The sequence below is a fragment of the Manacus vitellinus genome, unplaced genomic scaffold, assembly GCF_001715985.3.
Source record: "Manacus vitellinus isolate BGI_N305 unplaced genomic scaffold, ASM171598v3 scaffold_4_pilon, whole genome shotgun sequence".
Classification (NCBI taxonomy): domain Eukaryota; kingdom Metazoa; phylum Chordata; class Aves; order Passeriformes; family Pipridae; genus Manacus; species Manacus vitellinus.
In genome coordinates, this window is record NW_021940604.1 from 39,761,078 (window position 1) to 39,780,588 (window position 19,511).

The window sequence follows — 19,511 nt, forward strand, 5'->3', positions numbered from 1 at the left end:
ATGTCATAGCTAGGTATGTGAGTAATCAGTTCTACTTCCCTGAACAAAAACTGCATAGAGAACTCTAGGCTCCCTTCTTCCACTACATTTTCCTACAGTAGTATCTGGGAGTTAGCCATAAAAGCAGTCCTATAGATTAACAGGAGGTAAACAGACTTCTAAATTCTAAGTTCTTTACCAAACAGATCTACACTGATTGGCTATACATGTATTTAGATTGCTTAATATATTGATTTCTGCAAATCTGTTAAGTAAAGCACCCTATTACTAAGGAAGTCAACATGCAATATAACTAGAAGCAATCATAGCTCTTTTACTGAAGTGCATAAAACCTGGAAGCATTATGTATGGCTGATGCAGGCATATATTCTAGGTTAGTAACTATGGAATATAGAGTAAGTTGTTTTAAATCCATACAAAAATATGGGGCACAAAATTGTCAACACAGCAACTTACTGGAATGGAGTGTGTAGGGTACCATTAAAGAGTTAGATTTTACCAACAGACAAAGGGGCTATTATCAATGTCAAAATGGGCAGTAGCTTTGGTGCATAAGAGCTTAATTCAACTCATCACTGAAATTTTATTATTGACCTCAAAGGCAGCTGTGGTAACTGTTGGTAAACAGGCTGGTTTGTTTTTTTTTTTTTTAATTACTTCAGGTTTCCAATACCATTTTGGTATCTTTAGATAAAGAAGATGAAGTTGCTCAAACAAAATTAGAAAATATGTTTTAGATGAAAAACTGTTAGATAATTTGCACATCCAATTAAAAACTACTTACGGCCAATTTCATTTAGCAATTATGAATCTGGAAACTAGAGAATAGAGCGTCGTGCTGGGCCAAAGATAGTAAATGCTGAATGCATGCACATTAAAGTCACCCCAGTAATTAATTAATTTGATAAATGCCTAAAGCTGGGATTAGACCTCAGTCTATTTATAAAGACATTCTGAAGCATGTTCTTATCATCTTTGAAAAAACGTTAATATGTCATAGTGAGCTGTCCTGTGTCTTGTACATGTGAGACTTCTTTTACTACCAAAGAAATTCATGCTTACATTAAACGATTCAGTATCCACATTCACAGTGCATGTTTTTGTATGATCTACCTAATTCTCAGCTACTTTATTTATGGACTTTAACTGGTGAAAAAAAAAATGATTCAAAAAAAGTATCAGCTTAGAAAACTGACAAATATGCAGCAAAAGATTATGGAAACATGCAGTGGTTTTGCTAAAATTAACAACAGTAAATAGAAAAATGTAACTGATGTATTACCAGTTTGTGCCATAAATTTAGCAGCATCAGCTTGTTCCTGAGGGACCCTTTTCTCATGAACAGATCGAGGTCGCTGACTTTTAATTGTATGATCTCCCATCATTCCAAATTCTAAAGACAGAATAAAGGTTTATGAAAGCTTGTGTGTAGACATTTCTCAAAAGTCACATACTGTCTCATGCAATATGTTCCTAAACATACCTGGAAGTTGCTGATAAGAGTCAGGCAAGTGATCATGGCAGTTAACATCAACTTAACTTTGCTACACTCAGCTTTTAATAAATACTTAAATTTATGTCTGCAGATTTTCCAATATGATTTTATTGTATGAACCAACATTCAATGCAGTGACACATACTAAAAATCAGCTGTATAACACAGGACAAAAACACTTATTCAAATGCAGACATTTTATAATTGTATCTTGAATCAGTGCAAACCACACCAGAAAATGACTGTGACAGTGATAGACATTGCTGTTCTATGGCAGAGTCTGCTGCTCCTCCAGAGGACTTCTATTTCTGCACTCATCTTTCAGGCTGATGAAGCCTTCAACAGAGATAATGAGCCATCTTTGGGAATGGTGGCAATGTGAAATAATAATAATTTAGCCAAAGAACTGTTTAATTTTTAGGCTGAGTCCAGCAGAACAAATGCTTGTGATCGGTTTCCTTTCTGAAACTTCTCAGTTAAAAAGACTACAGGCTTTATCTTGCCCTCCACACTGATTTTAATAGGGAAACGTATGAAAAATCAGTGATACAAAAGCCCAGAGTGTGGGACACAAGAATGCTTCAGGTTTTTTTATCCTATTACTGCTGTCATCTTCTCTCTCTGGTCCTGTGCAAACCTCCTAGACTTCTATCTTGGCTCCATTTTTCCTCTCTGTGAGTTAATGTGGAGAGATCTTTGCACTTAGAGAGGGACTGCTGCGTCTTCAGCACAGTTCCCTCTGATCCTCCCAGGCACACACAGCTGTCTGCAGCTCTGTGCTAAATATTCTGTTTCTGCTGGGACTCTAATTCAGGAAGCGTGTGCTGGGAAATGTGGGTTAACATTGAAAGTACTTCAACTACCATCACATGAGGTTTCTGATGAGGCAGAAGGTGTCTGAAACACTAAGAACATAAACATTAAGAAATACCTTTCTGTCGGAAGGTTACCTTGCTAATGCAAAATTCAAAATTCTCCCCAATTTGTAAAGGTATGAAGATAAAACTTACCGTTCTGCCTCAAAAGATGCAAAACACTATATAAGATGTAAATGTTACTAATAAATATTATTTGCAAACACATTGCTTTGATAAATCATTGAACATATTTAATTTTCTATTTAGAGTAAAGAAACAATAAAAGGTAAGCTGATTTTTAAGGGGTCGATCAGCAGAAAGAAGTTTTTTCTTTTCCAGTAAATTATTAATGTATTTTTCCAAATTAGTGTTTCTTTTTGTAAATATTCATTAATTGCACCACTTAAAATATAAATTTAATTATTAATTTGAGAACAGCAAACCAGTTTTCATTCTAAAGAGAATATTTGAAAATCTAGTTAATAAAATATATTTTGAGGATTAAACATTCATAATTTTTAATACATCCCAGAAATAAATATAAAAGATAATTAAATTATATATATATACACACATGCATATATATATGCGTATATATACATGTGTGCTGAAAATTTTATGAATAGATTTTTACAAAATACATCTCCTTTAAAAGTTTTATTAATAGATTTTTACAAAATACGTTTCTTCTACAGCTCCTCTGATTTAAGATATCTTTTTATTCTGTGTGAAATTTCTTACTATAATGAAAGTTTTACAATTGATACTCTAATGCAAATTATGATTAGAATATTTTTACAATTTTTACAACGTGCAGTACAAATGACACATTTAAACCATAATTAATAACATGGTAATGGCAAGAGACTTTACATAGCTTTTTCCCCCAATGAGACTATTGCAGCAAGGCATGTTTACTCTCAGTTTGCTGCCTCCATGATCTCTGCTTGTCAGGCAATTTAGAGGATACGGCACCATTCTTGCAGAAGACTTAGTTCTACTTTTTAAATTACAGAGTGCAATAATGGGAGACCTTTGCTAGAGGAAGGCTTTCCAGAGGCATACAGGGAGGTGGTAAACGTTCCAGTCCCAGTCCTGCAGCATCTCGTGCTGGGTGTAGGCACATGCAGTGTCCTGCAGGACAGAGACCACTGGTGAAGAGGCAAAGGGAAGTCTGGGAGATCAGTTTTCTGGGTTCTAGATTATATCCAGTGTAGCTCCATTCACAACAATGGAGTTACTCACAAATATCAACAAGCGTGATAATCATGCCTCGATTTTTTAATTTTTCCACTTAGCAACAACACATTTTTAATTTACGCATTCAATTCATTTCAACAATTGCTGATGGTCTTTGAGATGCACTTTTCAGATAATCTCCCTTTGATATATTAAGCATTCCTATAGTAAGAATATATTAAAGACAAATGTTTCATTACAAAGTTAAAAATATGTCTCTATAAGGTTTGTCAGAAAATGGAAGCAGACTTATGCAGTGCTCTCATTTTCATACTCAGCTGAAGTATTTAACCAAACACTGCAGGAGAACAAAAGTGATACCAGGAAATGCAGTGTACTGGCGTGGGTGAGGCCTCATTAAAATGCCGCCCTTGTAAGAAATTTAAAAAAGGATTAAGTACATTTTTGTAATGGGATCAGAAATGTCCACTTTCTGTGTATAAGTACAAACGATGGTCTCAAAATTGTTTAATCAAGGAATCTTAACAGTAATGCATTTTTATGAAGCATTTTAAAATACAATATCTTTCTTAAGTGACTGCCACAGTTTACAATAAATACTAAAAACACTAAAATAAAACTTTCCTCCATTTTTAGATCCTAGGTAATGAATGTAGAAGATGAACCCATTATGCATTTGTTTTCTGTCAATACTTCACAGAGCAGAAGTATTTAAATGCTTTCTGGGCAGGGACAGCTTTTTAACCCAAGTCAGCCTAGAGTATGACTAAATGGCACACTAATATCAAGGGCCCATTTGTGTGGGAAAGGTGACAAGAACCATCTTAATCTAGGCAGTATCTGGTATAGAGGTGTCCTGCAAGGTCAAGTCAGTATAATTCAAGTCCTGATGTCTGGGATATAAGATTGGATATATGAATTGACATTCTGAGTAAAGGAATTTTTCTCATTCTCACTCTTCTTACCTAGTTCTTGCTGCTGAAAATAAGTTTTCTAACCCAGAAGGTATTTTTGTAGACATCAGATTCTGAAGGGAATTTCTTTTGTGATACCTGTCCTAAATTTTCTTTGGGTGCAGGACAGTCCTCTGCTTTTACCTCAAACATTGATATTAACCATGTCATGAAGAAATTTTTCACAGGGAGGGTAATCAGACATTGGAATGGGCTGCCCAGGGAGGTGGTGGATTCTCTGTCCCTGGAGGTTTTTAAAATGAGACTGGATGTGGCACTTACTGCCATAGTATAGTAACCATGGTGGTAGCAGATCAAGGGTTGGACTTGATGATCTCAGAGGTCCTTTCCAACCTGGCTGATTCTATGATTCTACGATTCTATGTTGTTTTGTTAAATAAAGGGGGACAACAAATCCTTTCAGCAACAAACAGGTACATGGCCTAATTCAGAAATCACTAGTATGACTCTTAAAACATGACTCTGAAAACATGAAAGAGTTTTAATACTTTTTACTACATTGTTAATGCTATAATCCAACAGCATGAAGGTAAAACTCATAAATACCTCAAAATGTAAATAAAAACCAGCATTATTGGGAACCTTGAATGGATCATTTTAACCAGACCATGACTTATGATAAATCGTAACACATTCCAAAAATTTGGGGTAGAAAACCTGAGGTTTAGTTATCTGACAAAAGAATTTATCCTGCTGCCAGTGGTCCTTTGGTGGCTATGGAAGTACAACAGTTTCCTGAAATAAGATGCATATTTTTTCTCTCCTCAGCTGCACACAATGGATCAGTACTTCAAAGTATTTTAGTAATGTATGTATCTTAATATGGATGTGATATATCATTTGGTTAAGCATTGGAAGAGACTGCCCAGGGAGGTGGTGGAGTCACCATCCCTAGAAGTGTTCAAAAACAACTGGACATGGCACTTAATGCTATGGTTTAGTTGGCATGGTGGTGTTCAGTCAAAGCTTGATGATCTTGGAGGTCTTTTCCAACCTAAATGATTCTATGATTCCATGATTTCATTTTGCATATGAGCTGAGGCATGTAAAATAGTTCCACGCCTTCTAGGATTGAAAAAAATTAAATTTGAAATTCCAGAGTTTACAGTTGAGTATTATTTACAACTCTTAATCACTAGTCCCATTGGTTTTACCTTTATTTTTATGTTATTTTACGGGAATTTTTGTTTCTATTGAGTAACCTTTTTAGTTTTTAAAAGGAGAAACTAAAGTCTTGCAGCCAGTGTAGGTGTACATTTTTAGGAGAGGAGAGAGGTGCCATGTGCTCTCTGTAGGAACAAAGAAGAAAGAAAATCTGTTAACAGTGTAAAAATGCAAACTAGGAAGACTGAGCAGTACAAAAGAAAAATATCAGCTTTGCAAGGTTCTACTCATCAAGTAGTAGAACTAGTCTTTGCTTTTGGACAACTGGATAATCATTAAAGTTAAGGTACGTGTCAAACAGATCAAACAGATCCTAGGCTGATTTATAATATTTTTAACATATATATATGTATTGCTACAAATACATCCTAGTCATCAGATAACATTATAAACCATGCTGGTTTGGCTTTTATGGTTATTTTTTTTGTCACATTTCATGGGAACTTCAAGAGTAAATGCATTGATCTGGTTATGGTGTACCACCTACTATGTGCTATTTTGTGCTATTTACGGTGCAGAACACACTAAGTTAATAAAAAAAAAGCCTTTTTCAGCATCAGTTGGTGATGACAACATGAATGAACTTTTGAACTAAAAAAAAGAAAAAAAAGTGATTCTGAGACTTCTAGGTTTATCCCTTTAGGACATGTACAATGTCAAGGAACCTCTGAGAGTTGCTGAGTATCATCAGCTTGTACGGAACCTTCTGGAAGGTGAGACGGTGAGAAGCTCCCTGAAGGCTTTTCAGAACCTTAAAAGCAAGAAAAAACAATAGATTCCCCAAATTGACTGTCATTTTCTTCTCTCACCCACAGCTCTCCAGCAGTGTGCTTCATACTGTCCTACCCACTCCTGAACTGTAAATAGCCAAATGAGTGTTTTCAATTACTCTTGACTACAGAATGAATATTAAAGGTCTTGCAGCCAGAATGTGCATTAATGCAAACTGTCTCACATGCAGTAGCATGGCATGCTCTCTGTGCCAACGCACCAATGTTTTTCCCAGAAATTATGCAAAATGATGATGTAAGTCCCAGGTGAAGGGGGTGCAGAGGGGGAAAGGAAGAAAGAAGACTATGGAAGTATAGAAAGAATCAGTTTGTTTAATTTTTTGACTGAACTATTAAATAATTTCAGTAGATCTGATCATTTTTTACTTCCAGGAGCTTGCAGAAGTTTTCTGCACATTTAAATTTTTTGTAGTCTCTTCTACAGGTTCTCCCACAAAGATCTGCAGCAGTAGCAGTACTTGGGATTTCTCATCACATTGGCAACTGGTCAGTACAATTTCTTCTGGGCACTAGATGGCAGAATGTGTGTTGACTTAGAAGCACAATTTTGCATTGATTTGAGAAACCGTGACTTTCTGTTTCCTTGTTTCATTTTCACTATAAAATTATTTCTCCTATATATAAAAATAATAAAAAAAAATCATTACATTCAAAGGACTGAGGGGGTTTTGGTGTTTTCTTGTTGTTGTTATTTTTGTTTCGGTTTGGTTTCTTGTTGTGTTTTTTTTTTTGTTTTATTTCTTCTTTTTGTAGAACTGGAGATAAATAAAACCCCAACAAAACACTCAAACCAAACAAAACACAAGCTGCAGTTGCTTTTTTTTCCCTTACAGTAAGCCCTATGACAGAAGAGAAGAAAATCCCAGGAGCACTTCCTTCCCTGTCTCCAGCACTGCTTCACCGTAGGAGGGTACCCAGGCCCCACAAGGAAGTACTTGTTCTCTAATGCTGCATTGGCAGGACACAGAGCTTCAGGGTATCAATGAATACCATCACTCTGCAGTACAGATTTAAGCTATAGCTTTCTATGGGAACCCCTTAAAATGATATTTCCTCACCAGGCAGGCAAGTTGCCAGAAGGGTAACATAACTAATAGCTGAATTAGATTTCCATGGGAACCTCTTCTTAGTGAATGTGGAAAACATTCTGAAAACAGCCTTTGCCTACTTCCTACATAGATCCTGGTCCCATAAAAAGTCCTCTTTTTCCTCTTCAAAACAGTATAGAAGAGCTTTTACCAGTTTCAAACTGAATGGAATAATTTCTTTCACTAGAGAGAATTAAAATCTGAACTGAGCCGTATTCACGAACACAGTGAGAAAGATATCCCATTACCCATGAAAAAATGGAGAGGATTTTATAGCAGTAGAAATATGAAAGGCAAAAGCATTTCTACTAAAAAAGTATATTTTTTTAATTATAACATATTTTTGCATTTTATCAAGTAAAAGAAAAAAGATAGGCTAGCATTTGTAGGAAATTAGATACAAAATTTCCTTTCACACACGGAGATATTCTAATACATATATGAATGCACTCTTTCATCTTTCAAAAAATTAGAGAAAATAATTATGTATTTTAAATAGTCAACATATTGTACAAAGGTAATTAGTTTATATTTGTCTCTAGGGAGACCCATTTGCTCCTAGGACATAATTTTGGATTAATATTACTTGTTGGTATTTTTAATGACATAAGAAATGAAGTACTACTGAATTAAAATATAAATGATAGTACAAATCCTGAGGAGCTAGACTTTCTCATGGCAATGCAATCTGAATCTCTCTGTGCGTCTCTGCAGTGACTCTCTTGGCCAGCCATTATCTTCAGTGGGATCTGAACCTGTTAATTTATGGCTACAGATTTGGTCAGTGAAGAATATCGTAAAGATGTAATATTTATTCACTTTCAATATGCACAGAATTTTAAAACTGTGTGAACTCTATCACTTGTCTTCCTGGTCCCAATTGCTCACCATCTTATACCTATGCAGAAGAAACTGAGCATAAAAATCTAGTGAAGTGACTCATACCTGTTCAAAATGAATGTCAAATGCCACCACAGCAGGTAGTGTGTTTTCACGTGTGCTTTGCAGAATTATAAGTAAGCAAAGAGCAAAAGGAGGGGTGGATGAAACCTTGAACTACAGCCTTACCCTTTTTTATAACTACTAAATCTGGCATATTTGTAATTATCACGGCCAGGGAGGCAGAAGATGCTCTGTAGTTCACATTTTTCCCATTCAAATATTTCCCTAGTAATCCATCCCAAAATGGTTGTATTCAAACAAAAATAACAAAACTGATAAAAGCACTTTACATTATCAATTTTAACATTTAAATCCCATAAATTTAGAATTATATTATTCTCTCATATTCCTTATTGTTCTCTCAAAAGATTCATGGATGTAATAACACATTAAAGAGCAAAAACACAGGGGATTACCCTCATCTATTTTTGCCTTTTTTAAATGAAAGATTTTTAATGCATTCTCCTGTAGCATTCTCATAATTTTAATGTTTCTACTATAATAACTTATTCATGTGTAGAGTTTAAAAATTTAAATCATGGTATCATAATAATACTTCGGAATCTTCATTGCTTCTTTATATTTTGTACTATTTTACTTCTGCATTAAGTATTTTGCTTTTGTCGTATATTTAATTAATTGAATTATTGATATGGTTAGCCAGCGCAGGAGTTATTTTGGAATGGCATCATTTTTATATGAACAATTTCTTTTTACTGAACACTGCAGTAAGCTACCTAGTTATTACACACAGGCTAGTATATACCTCTTTATTGTTCTAGACATTTAAAACTGAAGAGATGAGGAGTGAGGATAAATGGTAATTTTCTAAGCTATTCTTGAATTCAATAACTCTTTCTCTTTCTTTTCTGCTCTAGAAAGACTGAAAAATAAGTAAAGGCAATTGTAGAAAGCAGGACTCACAAGGACATCTAGACTATTTCCTTGCCCTGCAACTACTTACAGCCAACATTTCTGCAGATGGTTGCCTAATCTTTTCTAAATGATAGCAGTATTCATTAAAATATGAGATGAATTATCTATGAATTTATGACAGGGAAGCTTACAGTCTGTGAAAATTCTAAAGGTGTATGAAGAGAAGGAACAAGAATCAATATTTTAAATAACAGGTACTGCAAACAGGTACTTGCTAAAACCAGTTAAACTGAGTGTGGGCTTTTTTTAGAATGGTAAAGTTTCTAGGTGAAGCTAAATGATATTGCATGCCTTTTTAAGAGCATTTTCTTGTCCTTGTTTAAGTCTCCTAAATTGTTTTTATGAAAGAATAATAAAAAATGGAGGAAGTGTCACTGGATGTGAATTTTGCACATTACATTTTTATCGTCTGTGGTACCATAAAGCTGGCTGTTTTGTACACAGACATTAGGGGTGGCTGCTAAATTTTATGTAGAGAAGAGAAGGATAAAAGTAAAGGACAAGAACCTTGGTTGCTTTAAGCTGGTCTCGTTCCACCCAGCCAGACCAAATTTTGTCAGCTGAGAATGCAGCCGAGAAGGTGTTTTCCAAAACCACAGCTCTGCTACGAGCTAGAAGGTTTAGCTATCCAGTTCACAAGGGGATGTAGCCCTTGCTAACTGTCCCTTGCAGGTTAATGATCACACACATGCAATTTCAAACATATTATTTCATCCAGTTCAGTGTGGGAGATGTGCATATGGCACAGCCCCCTGATAGGAGGGTGTTGCAATGGTTTCCAAAATGGACCTGGAACCTCTTAAAAGGTCTCTTATGGTGAGATAAGTTCTCTCTGAACTCCTATAGTGACACCTATGGCCTTAACAAATAAGACCCATAAATAACTCCTCTCTAGTCAACAGAATAACCTTAATGAGAAAACACAAAATGAATGAGAAGAAAATCAGTGATTCAAAATTTAAACCTCAGAGCAAATTTTCACAATCATACAGTCATAGAATTGTTAAGGTTGGAAAAGACCTCTAAGATCACAAAGTCCAACCATCAATGTAGCACCACTAGCATGTTCCACTACTAAACCATGTCCTCAAGTACCATATTCACATGTTTTTTGAATGCTTTCATGGATCGTGACTCCACTGCTTCCCTGGAGAGCCTGTTCCAATGCTAAATAACTAAAACTAAATCCTGAACTAAAACTAAATCCTTCCTTCAGAAATGCATGCACAGGATTTTAAGCAGGAAAGCACATAAGAGACTTAACTAAAAACTATGAAGGAAAATCACTCGGACCTAGATCTTCTGAAAATACATTATATGTTTTTGCTGGCTTTAGTAAAAGCATACTTTTCTAGGTCTCCGAAATTCTGAATTTTTAAGACATCAAATATCTCACTGAGGCTAAGAAAACAATGTACTCCTTCACTTTCCTTGCATAATCCACACTAGGAAAAAGTATCTGAGTGCATCTGCTGACACATCATTCCTACCTCTACGGCCCATAGTGTCAGAGAGTACCATGTAGTTTGCTTATTTCACAGGTGTTGCTCATGCAATGTCTCTGTTCAGCTGCAGATTTGAGTTAAACAAAGCATAATTTGACAAACACCTCTTGGGGAAGTTCGCCCTGAAGCCTGCATTAAAGAATAACAGAGGTGCAAGATTTCCTGCCTACTTAACACCAGGTCAAATACCCAATGCCAAAGTATAAAACAAATATATTAAAAGAAAAAAAAAAAAAAGGCCAGAAAATTTGACCTAAGAGCAGATGTATTTGATGGGCATAATCTATCTGATTGTGGTGTACTACTCTTAACACAGAAAGAACAGCACTTTACTGGACTGAGAAAATGAATCCATTAGAATTAGTGAGACTGATAATGATGCTCTACAGGTCTACCAAATACATAATTACTTTCAGAGCTATCAGTATGTGTGTGGTGTTTTTTGCAACATATATATTTTTTTAAACTTTAAAAAATGCTGGTTTTCAGTTGTGACAGATTTCTACTCTAGATAGCAAACTGCTTCCTGGCCTACTTCACTGACTGAATTAGAAAGCAATAGAAAACATAATCGAGTCGACACAACATTGATGCTCATATTAGGGAGAATTATGAGGATGACACTATTGAAGCAGTACATCCTCAGAGGTGGAAGAGCATGCTTGTCTTTCATCAATAAGCATCAAACCAACTGATTTTAGTATCCTCATTGTTTCTACATTCCTACATGATGTCAGACACTTGAATCACTTAAAATTCTCATGCATGTTCTGCAAATATTACTGCAAAAATCTGTACCTTTTGACCTCCACAATGATTAATGGAAGTGTACTCTCCAGCGAACTGTGGCTGTTTCTCCTACAGATGTCAATAAAAAGAATCATTGAAAAGTGTCTACTCCATGGTGGCTACACAGGATACATCTCATGTAATTCATTTCAGCCTGTCAGCATAACAAGAAATGTGGCAACCTAAAAGCTGTCTTAGCTCACATGGTGCATCGTTTGGAGAAATTATGCCAATAGCCAACATATATGAATGTCTGGAGGTTGCAAGCAGTGATTTTTCAGCGAAGGTGTTTAGTTCTCTACTTAGAGCAACAGAGTTTATGATACTCATTTAGGCTGAGAACTCTGTAACATATAAACATATTCTCAGAATTACTTATTGCTTATGGACATACATAAACTAATATCTACATAACTAATATCTACGTCTTTAGTTAGTCGTGTTTTGCTTAGAGCAAAGAGACTTTCTCTTAGCAGCTAGAGACCTACAATTAGGATATGTATTATGGTTCTCTAAGAGAGGCTAAAGTCTTGAATCTCATCATATTGCTTCTAACGATGAACCTTTTTTGAATCATCTACAGTGCTACTTGCACATCTGCCCACAGATAACCTTCAAATCTCTCCAAATGCCTTACTCTGCTGTCTAGAAAGGGCTGGAAAAGAATGGGTTCACTAGGGAGCTCAGTAAAATACTGAGCTAGGGAGCTCTACAAAAATAGATTTTGTACAAAGCTATTTTCAGACGAAAAATTGAATGTGCCTCAAATTAGGCTTTTGTCTCTTTTGTGTTGGCTTTCTGAAAATATCCCAGTTAGTTAGTTACCTGAAAGAATTCTACTGTAGGCATGGATAATGGAATATTTACATCAAAACAAATTCTGAATCAGTAAATTAAATTATGCTCACTAGAGACTTAATAGCATATTCTGATTGTCCAATTAGCAATCAGAATCTGAACTATATGTATATACTTAGATGACCATGGCTCCAACACTACTACCATAATGAACAAATTAGACATATTTCACATTCAGTTAAGTGATTAACAGATAACTTCAAAAACATAATAAGGCAAAGGAGATTATAAGTTCAAAAAATTCAGAAAAAAACCCACTATGCTGACCACGAAAGTCATAAAGCATGTACTATTTGCTTCAATCTAGTAATCAAGAGCATTTTAAGTACTCTGAAAAGCTAATGTTGGAGCTCACAAGGTATCAGTTCTCAGAAGACCAGAAAAAAAAATCCTAGCTTTAGACCTAATGCACACTGCTCATTCAGTATTGAACCTGTGGAATAATTTTTGCATTTTCTAAGATATATTTAAGTTTCATCTTCTGTTTTTATTTTTAAAAAAAAGTTACTTCAACTTCATTTTCATTCACATCGCAGAATAAAAGTTCTTCAAAGACTAGAATCTTACAATTTTAGCAATAACTTTCAGGAAATGAAAATATATCTTTGTTTTTTAAAAATCATTATTTGCATGATATATAAGTAGCAAACTCAACTAAACTCTTTTCAAGGAATCCTGGGTCACAAAAGTAACGTTCCATTAGTTTTAATGAAGATTTCTGAAGTACTGCAGCAGTGGGTTTGCAAAGCCTGACTGAACTGGAGTGCTCTGTGCCAGAACTGACACTGGAGCCCTGAGGTAGTTATATCTACAGTCAGAGCAGTTTATTTCCCAGGGTAACTGCAGAACCCATTGATGCAAGACGTGGTTATAAAAATGCCCACATGCTAACATATGTAAAACATCTCCAAAGAATAGTCTGGGTGCACAAGGTCTACCTCTGGGAAAAGGGCTTGGTGCCATATGACAGCACATGTATAGAGTTTAGACCATAGAACAGATGTTCCCATTTTGTACTTTCATGCAATTTATATTTTTAAATTTATACTTTTTAAAAAAATCAGTACAAGTTCCAAAAAGACATGAAGAAGTAATTTTTTATGTAACAGATTCTGTCAAAAAATAAGTAATCAATGCTAATATACAACTCCCTATATTGGTAATCATGGTTAGAAAATATAGAATTTTGATCACTTTATGGTGCCTTTCAGTTATTTTCCACTATCAAAAGAATAGACAAGTTCCATTCTGCCTCGTGCTGTTGTTTTAATACATCAGAGTAACATCACTTGTAAATGACAATACTATGATCTCCACCAGTGTAAATCACAAGTCATGAAATAACGGGATTAAATGTGTGTATAACTGCTGTGTGAGCAGAACTGGCTCCAGATGGATTAATTCCTCTGGCTTTGAGCAGCACACAGGACTAACAGACCTATGGTCTGTTAGACCATGTGGATTCTTATGCATATTCATACTATTTAATGCTTTAGATTATAGAACAATTGCAGCTAGTTAAAGAGTGATTTCACTAAATCCTTGTTCATGATGAGGTCAGCTTGGATTTGCCTCTAAGTGGCAGTCTTTTAAAAGGTAATGACAATAAACTATTCCCAGTATTAAAAATGACACAGTACAATAATGCAGGAGGAAAAGTGCCAGTTGGGACAATGTCTTCTGTCGTTCTCTTACTATCCCGAGGCCCAGCACTTCTTGGTTGGTACATAGAGCAAGGTTAAGTGGTGAGTGGTCCATGGACCATGGATTCTAGGTCCTGTGACGTTCCTCGTATTGAGGGGGATTTTATGCGAAAATTGGCGGTTTTAGGTTTTAGTTCGGTTAGCGGTATTATTCCTAGAACATGACATATTATGTCCTTGTGTGGGAATGTGCCTAGGTCTGTTAATGACGAGTTTTGGGTTGTATGGGAGATAGTATGGAATATTTGGATGGACTTGCAATAATATTATGTCAGATTTTCCTACATGCATGTTATGTCTAATGTGGTGGAGAATGCTATGCAAAGTAATACATACATCGCTGTTATTGGCTTAAAATGTTATGGTTGTATTCACTTGATATATACTAAACCGAAGTTAGGAATATCTGCCACTACACCTTGTTAAGGTTCCTGTGGCAGGGCCTGGGCAGTTCGCTAAAAAAGCAAGAATTCATTAAAAACAGTAAAACACTTGTGCAGTGCGATTGCTGGACAACTAGTTCTCATCTGAACAAATGCCTGTAGCAATCGAGAAGTACACAAACATTAGTCTGAAAAGAAGGTGCTATTCAAAGCCTATAAGTAAAATGTAAAAAAAGAACAACCCAAACCCTCACCCTAGAGATAACTCTTTCTTTGTGTAAGGAAAGATAAATCCCTTAGCTGGTACTTTCAGTTGAAGCAAATTTTAAGTCCCACACCAGTTTCACAAGCTAGCTGTAAATTCAGAATTTGGAGTAATAGCTGGAGAGGTGCAATATTTCTGTGGTCATTTAACTTTTTAACTCTGGCAGTCAAAACACAGATTAGGGATTCTGAATTAAAAGACTTATAAACTGAGGATCTAGAGAGTGTTTATGACCAAGCTGTAAAGAGTCTGCATAAACTCCATTCCTTTAAGGTGGATATTGTTGGGAGAGTTCCTTTTGGTTCCTCTCCTTACCTCTGCAAGGAGTACATCCTCTCACAGGTATTGGAAAACCTGAAAGTAGACAGTTACTTGAAGGACACAGAATTTGATGTGGAGATTTCTGCAGGCTTCAGGGCATCAGGAAAAAGTAGAGGCCCTATGATTAACTAAATAATACCTAAAAATAATATCAGTCAAGCAGAAAAATGGGGGGGAAGGAGGAGAGGGGGGAAAGAAAAAGAAAGCATGTCTCTCCAGAAGCACAGAAATCATGTATGCACACATGTCTGATAAGGGTCAGTCTAGCTCTGCTCACCACAGGAGGATTATGAGGTTGAGGAAGAGAGAGGAAAACTTAATCATCAGGGCTTCTGTTTTCATTGCCATTATATGAACTTAATTCAGAGCATCCTCAAGGTATATAAGCTAAGTGGTACTGTTTTTTAATTGCTCTGCTTTTAACTACAATTTTAGTATGTTTTATATATATATATATATATACACATTTAATTTTATTTACTTCACTATTTACTATTATCTCTAAGCTAAATAACTTCTATTAGAACAAAAGTGTCACAAACAATTGCAGGTTATTAATTGGTTTACTGCAATACTATTCAGCAAATGAACAGATAAACATTAAATCTAATTCAGGACATACTGTACTAATAGTACAGGACATTCCAGTAGGCCATAAGTGGTATCTTTCATATAAAGAGCTTGTTTTGTAAAAAAGCTGTTTCAAGGCCAGACTTTCTGGTTAATCTAAGCTAAGAGTCTCAGGCAAAAGAGAAGAAAGGAGAAAAGCAGAAGAATAGCATTTCCAAAAAGTTGGAATAGCTTTATTTCTTTCATTTGTATTATAGTTACAATTTTAATTTGAATTTTAATTAAAAAACCCCAAACAACTGAAAATAAAACAAAAGCCCTTTCTGAGTTACACATTTAAGTCAGTCCCAAATGTTTTTGTTTGTGTCATGAAGCAAAAAATCAGTTATTCCAGAAACTAGCAAAATAGAAATTAGAAAAACCTTATTTCATCTATTCAAGCGTACTAGGATTTACCTTAAAAGTAAATTATTATTTCCTACATCAGAATTCTTCATAATAAAAATAATAGCAACTTTACCTAGTGAAAAAAAGAAATAAAAGAATCATAATTATGTGGGATGTAATCCAAGAATCATAATTACATTGAGTATGTACGGACATAAAATGTTAAAGACAATAGCCAAACAATAAGCAGCTTCAAACCCTGCTCATCCCACCCTCTAGGGTTGTCAAGGAATTAACAATTCTAAATTTATACCAAATATTAAATAGTAGTTAAGAGTCTTTGAAACACAGGTATTTCTTCATATGTCCTACTCCATATACTTATGCACTGATGGAAAAATTGCTGGTAACTTTTACACATGCTGAGGATGAATAAACTGAGCCACCGGGAAAGCAAGTACCTAAAACCAGTCACCTTATTCAGCTTCAGACTTAGCATACTGCTTCATGGCTGTGAATTTTTATCATGTCCAATCTATTGATGATGATGCTTGTCAGCTGCAGTTTTCATTAGAGAAAAGGAGTTACAACTGATGGTAGGGTTTGTAGGAGTTCATAAATATTCTGCTACTGCTCAAAACTGCTGCAATGAACTAAAAGCAGACAGATGCATTTTTGATCCCACATGAAACCTTACCTATTAGAATATAAAGCATGATCACTCAACTTGTTAATTAAAGAATAAAGCCCATTAAATTAAATATAGAATATTTTTTCTGACCTGGTCCACAGCAGAACAACAATTTGGCTTTTCCATTTTTGCTCCTAACCAGATGCTCTGCATCTTCTTAACTGTTCCAATGAGATCTCTCTGAATACTGTTTTTGGAATGGTTTTATAATGGAAGGGGTGAATAGTGTGTGTTTGTCTCCACTGCTAATGTTTCCTTTGGTGACTTGGGCAGAGAGCTGGCCTGTGATCCTGTGGTGCTCTGCATGGGGAGACTGATGGCCAAGAACCAGGCTGCCCTCAAGGAGCTTGTTCCGAGGCCACTGACAGCATGGTAGGACATTTTCTTTGATCATCAATATCATGTTCCGTAAGCATCTTCTGCTTGTACATCATTCTGAGGTCACTTTGATATAAATAACCAGTGACAGATGAGGCCTGTGGGGTGCTTGTTAGAGAGCCAGTAGTAGATATTTTATTTGAAGTCTGATCAATCGTGACACAGCAAGGTTCTGGAGATCTGTGTGTGTCACTGTAGAACAATAATAGGACCTTTTCTTCAACCCATGAGTCCGCAAACCGTGAACAGGGGCTTGTACTCCTGCTTACAGAGAGCCTGGTGAATCCAGTGGTCTTCACCTGGAGACAGCAAGACTGCCCAAGCTTGGCAGGAGAACTCTCTCCCTTATGAATAAGTATGGTCATTCGGACCAAGAGGACTAAAGTCACAAATGTAGATCTGACTGCGAAAATGAGAGCAAGGTCCTCACTTCTCTTGACAGTCAGTTTGGCTGTCAAAGGTGCCTGAATAGCACCTGCACCAGGACAACAAACAGGCCTTCCTCCAGTGATGCTAACTTCTGCAGAAAGCTGCCACTGCAATGGCCTTGGGGTATTAGGAAGGAGAAAACATTGCTCAATGCTGTTTGCTATAAGCCAACAAACAGGAGGGAATATTAGTTTAGAAATATGGCACATGACAGAAAAGCTGGACCTCAGAAAAAGAAAGACAAATAGAGATTTACTTTTTTTAGATGCAGTCTTTTGGTTATTTTTTTCCTAAAAAATGAGAGGTTTGTTTTCTTCTACTTACATATTTATTATTCATTCTTTTAGAAGTCAATTATCCCAGTGGTAGTGTTTGAGATTTGTTTGTGTAATTTAGAAATTTTTCCTTTTCATAAATGTATTCATGTGATTGTTTCATTAGAAAATTGTTGCTCAGCCAACTCTGGCACTGTAAATTACTAATTGAAGACCCTAATTTGATATTTGAATTTCTCAGCTTTACTTTCCCACCTATTGATATTTGCTTTTTTCTTTACTGTTATAGCCTTCTATAAGTACTTAATTTCAGAGGCTTTTCTCTGCATCCTCTCCAGTTGCCTGGTTTCTTTCACAAGAGACTCTGAACCATACACAGTTTTACTTGGTACAACTCATGGCCATGAAAATACCTCTCAACCTCCAGCTTAGACTCTCTGTCAGTCCCCTGACTTCCTGTCTGTACACCTAAAATCTGTTTCTCCCCCTTCATGTACCAGCATCACACTGTATTCACATTAATTTATCTATATCTTTCTAGTAAGCCATTAATCTCTCTAAATTCTCAGGCACATTTAAAAGCAGGGGGTTAGATTAGTGAAATGAAGTGCAACAACATACTGTAGTCATTCAGAAGGATTGCTCCATCCTTCGAATTACCTGATTTGGTCAGCTGTGGCTTTATATTTACTCTTTATAAAACACTGAAAAGACTCAAACTTTATACTGAACACTGGGGAAACCCACTCACTGTTAATTGTAATGCTTTAAGATCTGCTGGTGGGTCAAGTGTTTCATTTAACTTTAATGTATGTATTTATCAGCAGCATGTAAAATAACTCCTGATGGATAACTGCAGAAGTTTTGTATCTCGTATTCTGTTTGTTGAATGGCATTAGCTCGATTCTTGCATAGAAAGTAGTATTAGAAACTCCAAAGTAAAACAGTTATTTCTATTTTTTTCTTGGGAAATATGCATTGTGTTCCAGAAACATGTGCAGATAGACACTTTGGGTTATGAAACCTTCACTGGCAAACTATGGAAAATTTGAAAAAAAAGGAGTAATATAAAATTCCTTTTTTTTGTCATATTTTTTCAGACATTTTCTCTAATATCAGTGCCAAAGTTGTGGTATTTCATTATTTACATATTTTGCATTCTGCTTTGAAGCTTTTTTTTTTTTAATTGAAGGTCTTTTAGAAAGTACAATTGCTAAGACATAAGTCAGGATTAGAATAAAGTATTGGGCTGAAATAATGTTTTATAACAAATTAAAACCTTGTGAAAAATACCAAAATTACTTTAGGTAGAGATGATTATGCAAAATATGAATATTTAAGTTAGCACAGCGTGTTAAACAGTACAAACTATTGTATTTCTGTTAGAAGACTGACAAAATGTAAGAAATTAGCCAGTTGGAATGCACAGGCTGTCTGAAAAGAATGGGAAATGTCACTGTACTGCAGCATTAAATGCAGGAGGTCCAATTGTATATTTACTAACTACTTC

General features: G+C 35.6%; 1 protein-coding gene across 1 annotated transcript in view; it reads right to left on the minus strand.

Moving 5' to 3' along the window:
- Positions 1–19,511, minus strand: part of ADGRB3 (adhesion G protein-coupled receptor B3) — a 458,329-nt gene that overhangs the window by 276,446 nt on the left and 162,372 nt on the right. The window contains exon 3 of the mRNA XM_018077922.2: positions 1,283–1,393. Coding sequence (XP_017933411.1) covers positions 1,283–1,393 — 111 coding nt within the window. The remainder of the gene's footprint in view (positions 1–1,282; positions 1,394–19,511) is intronic.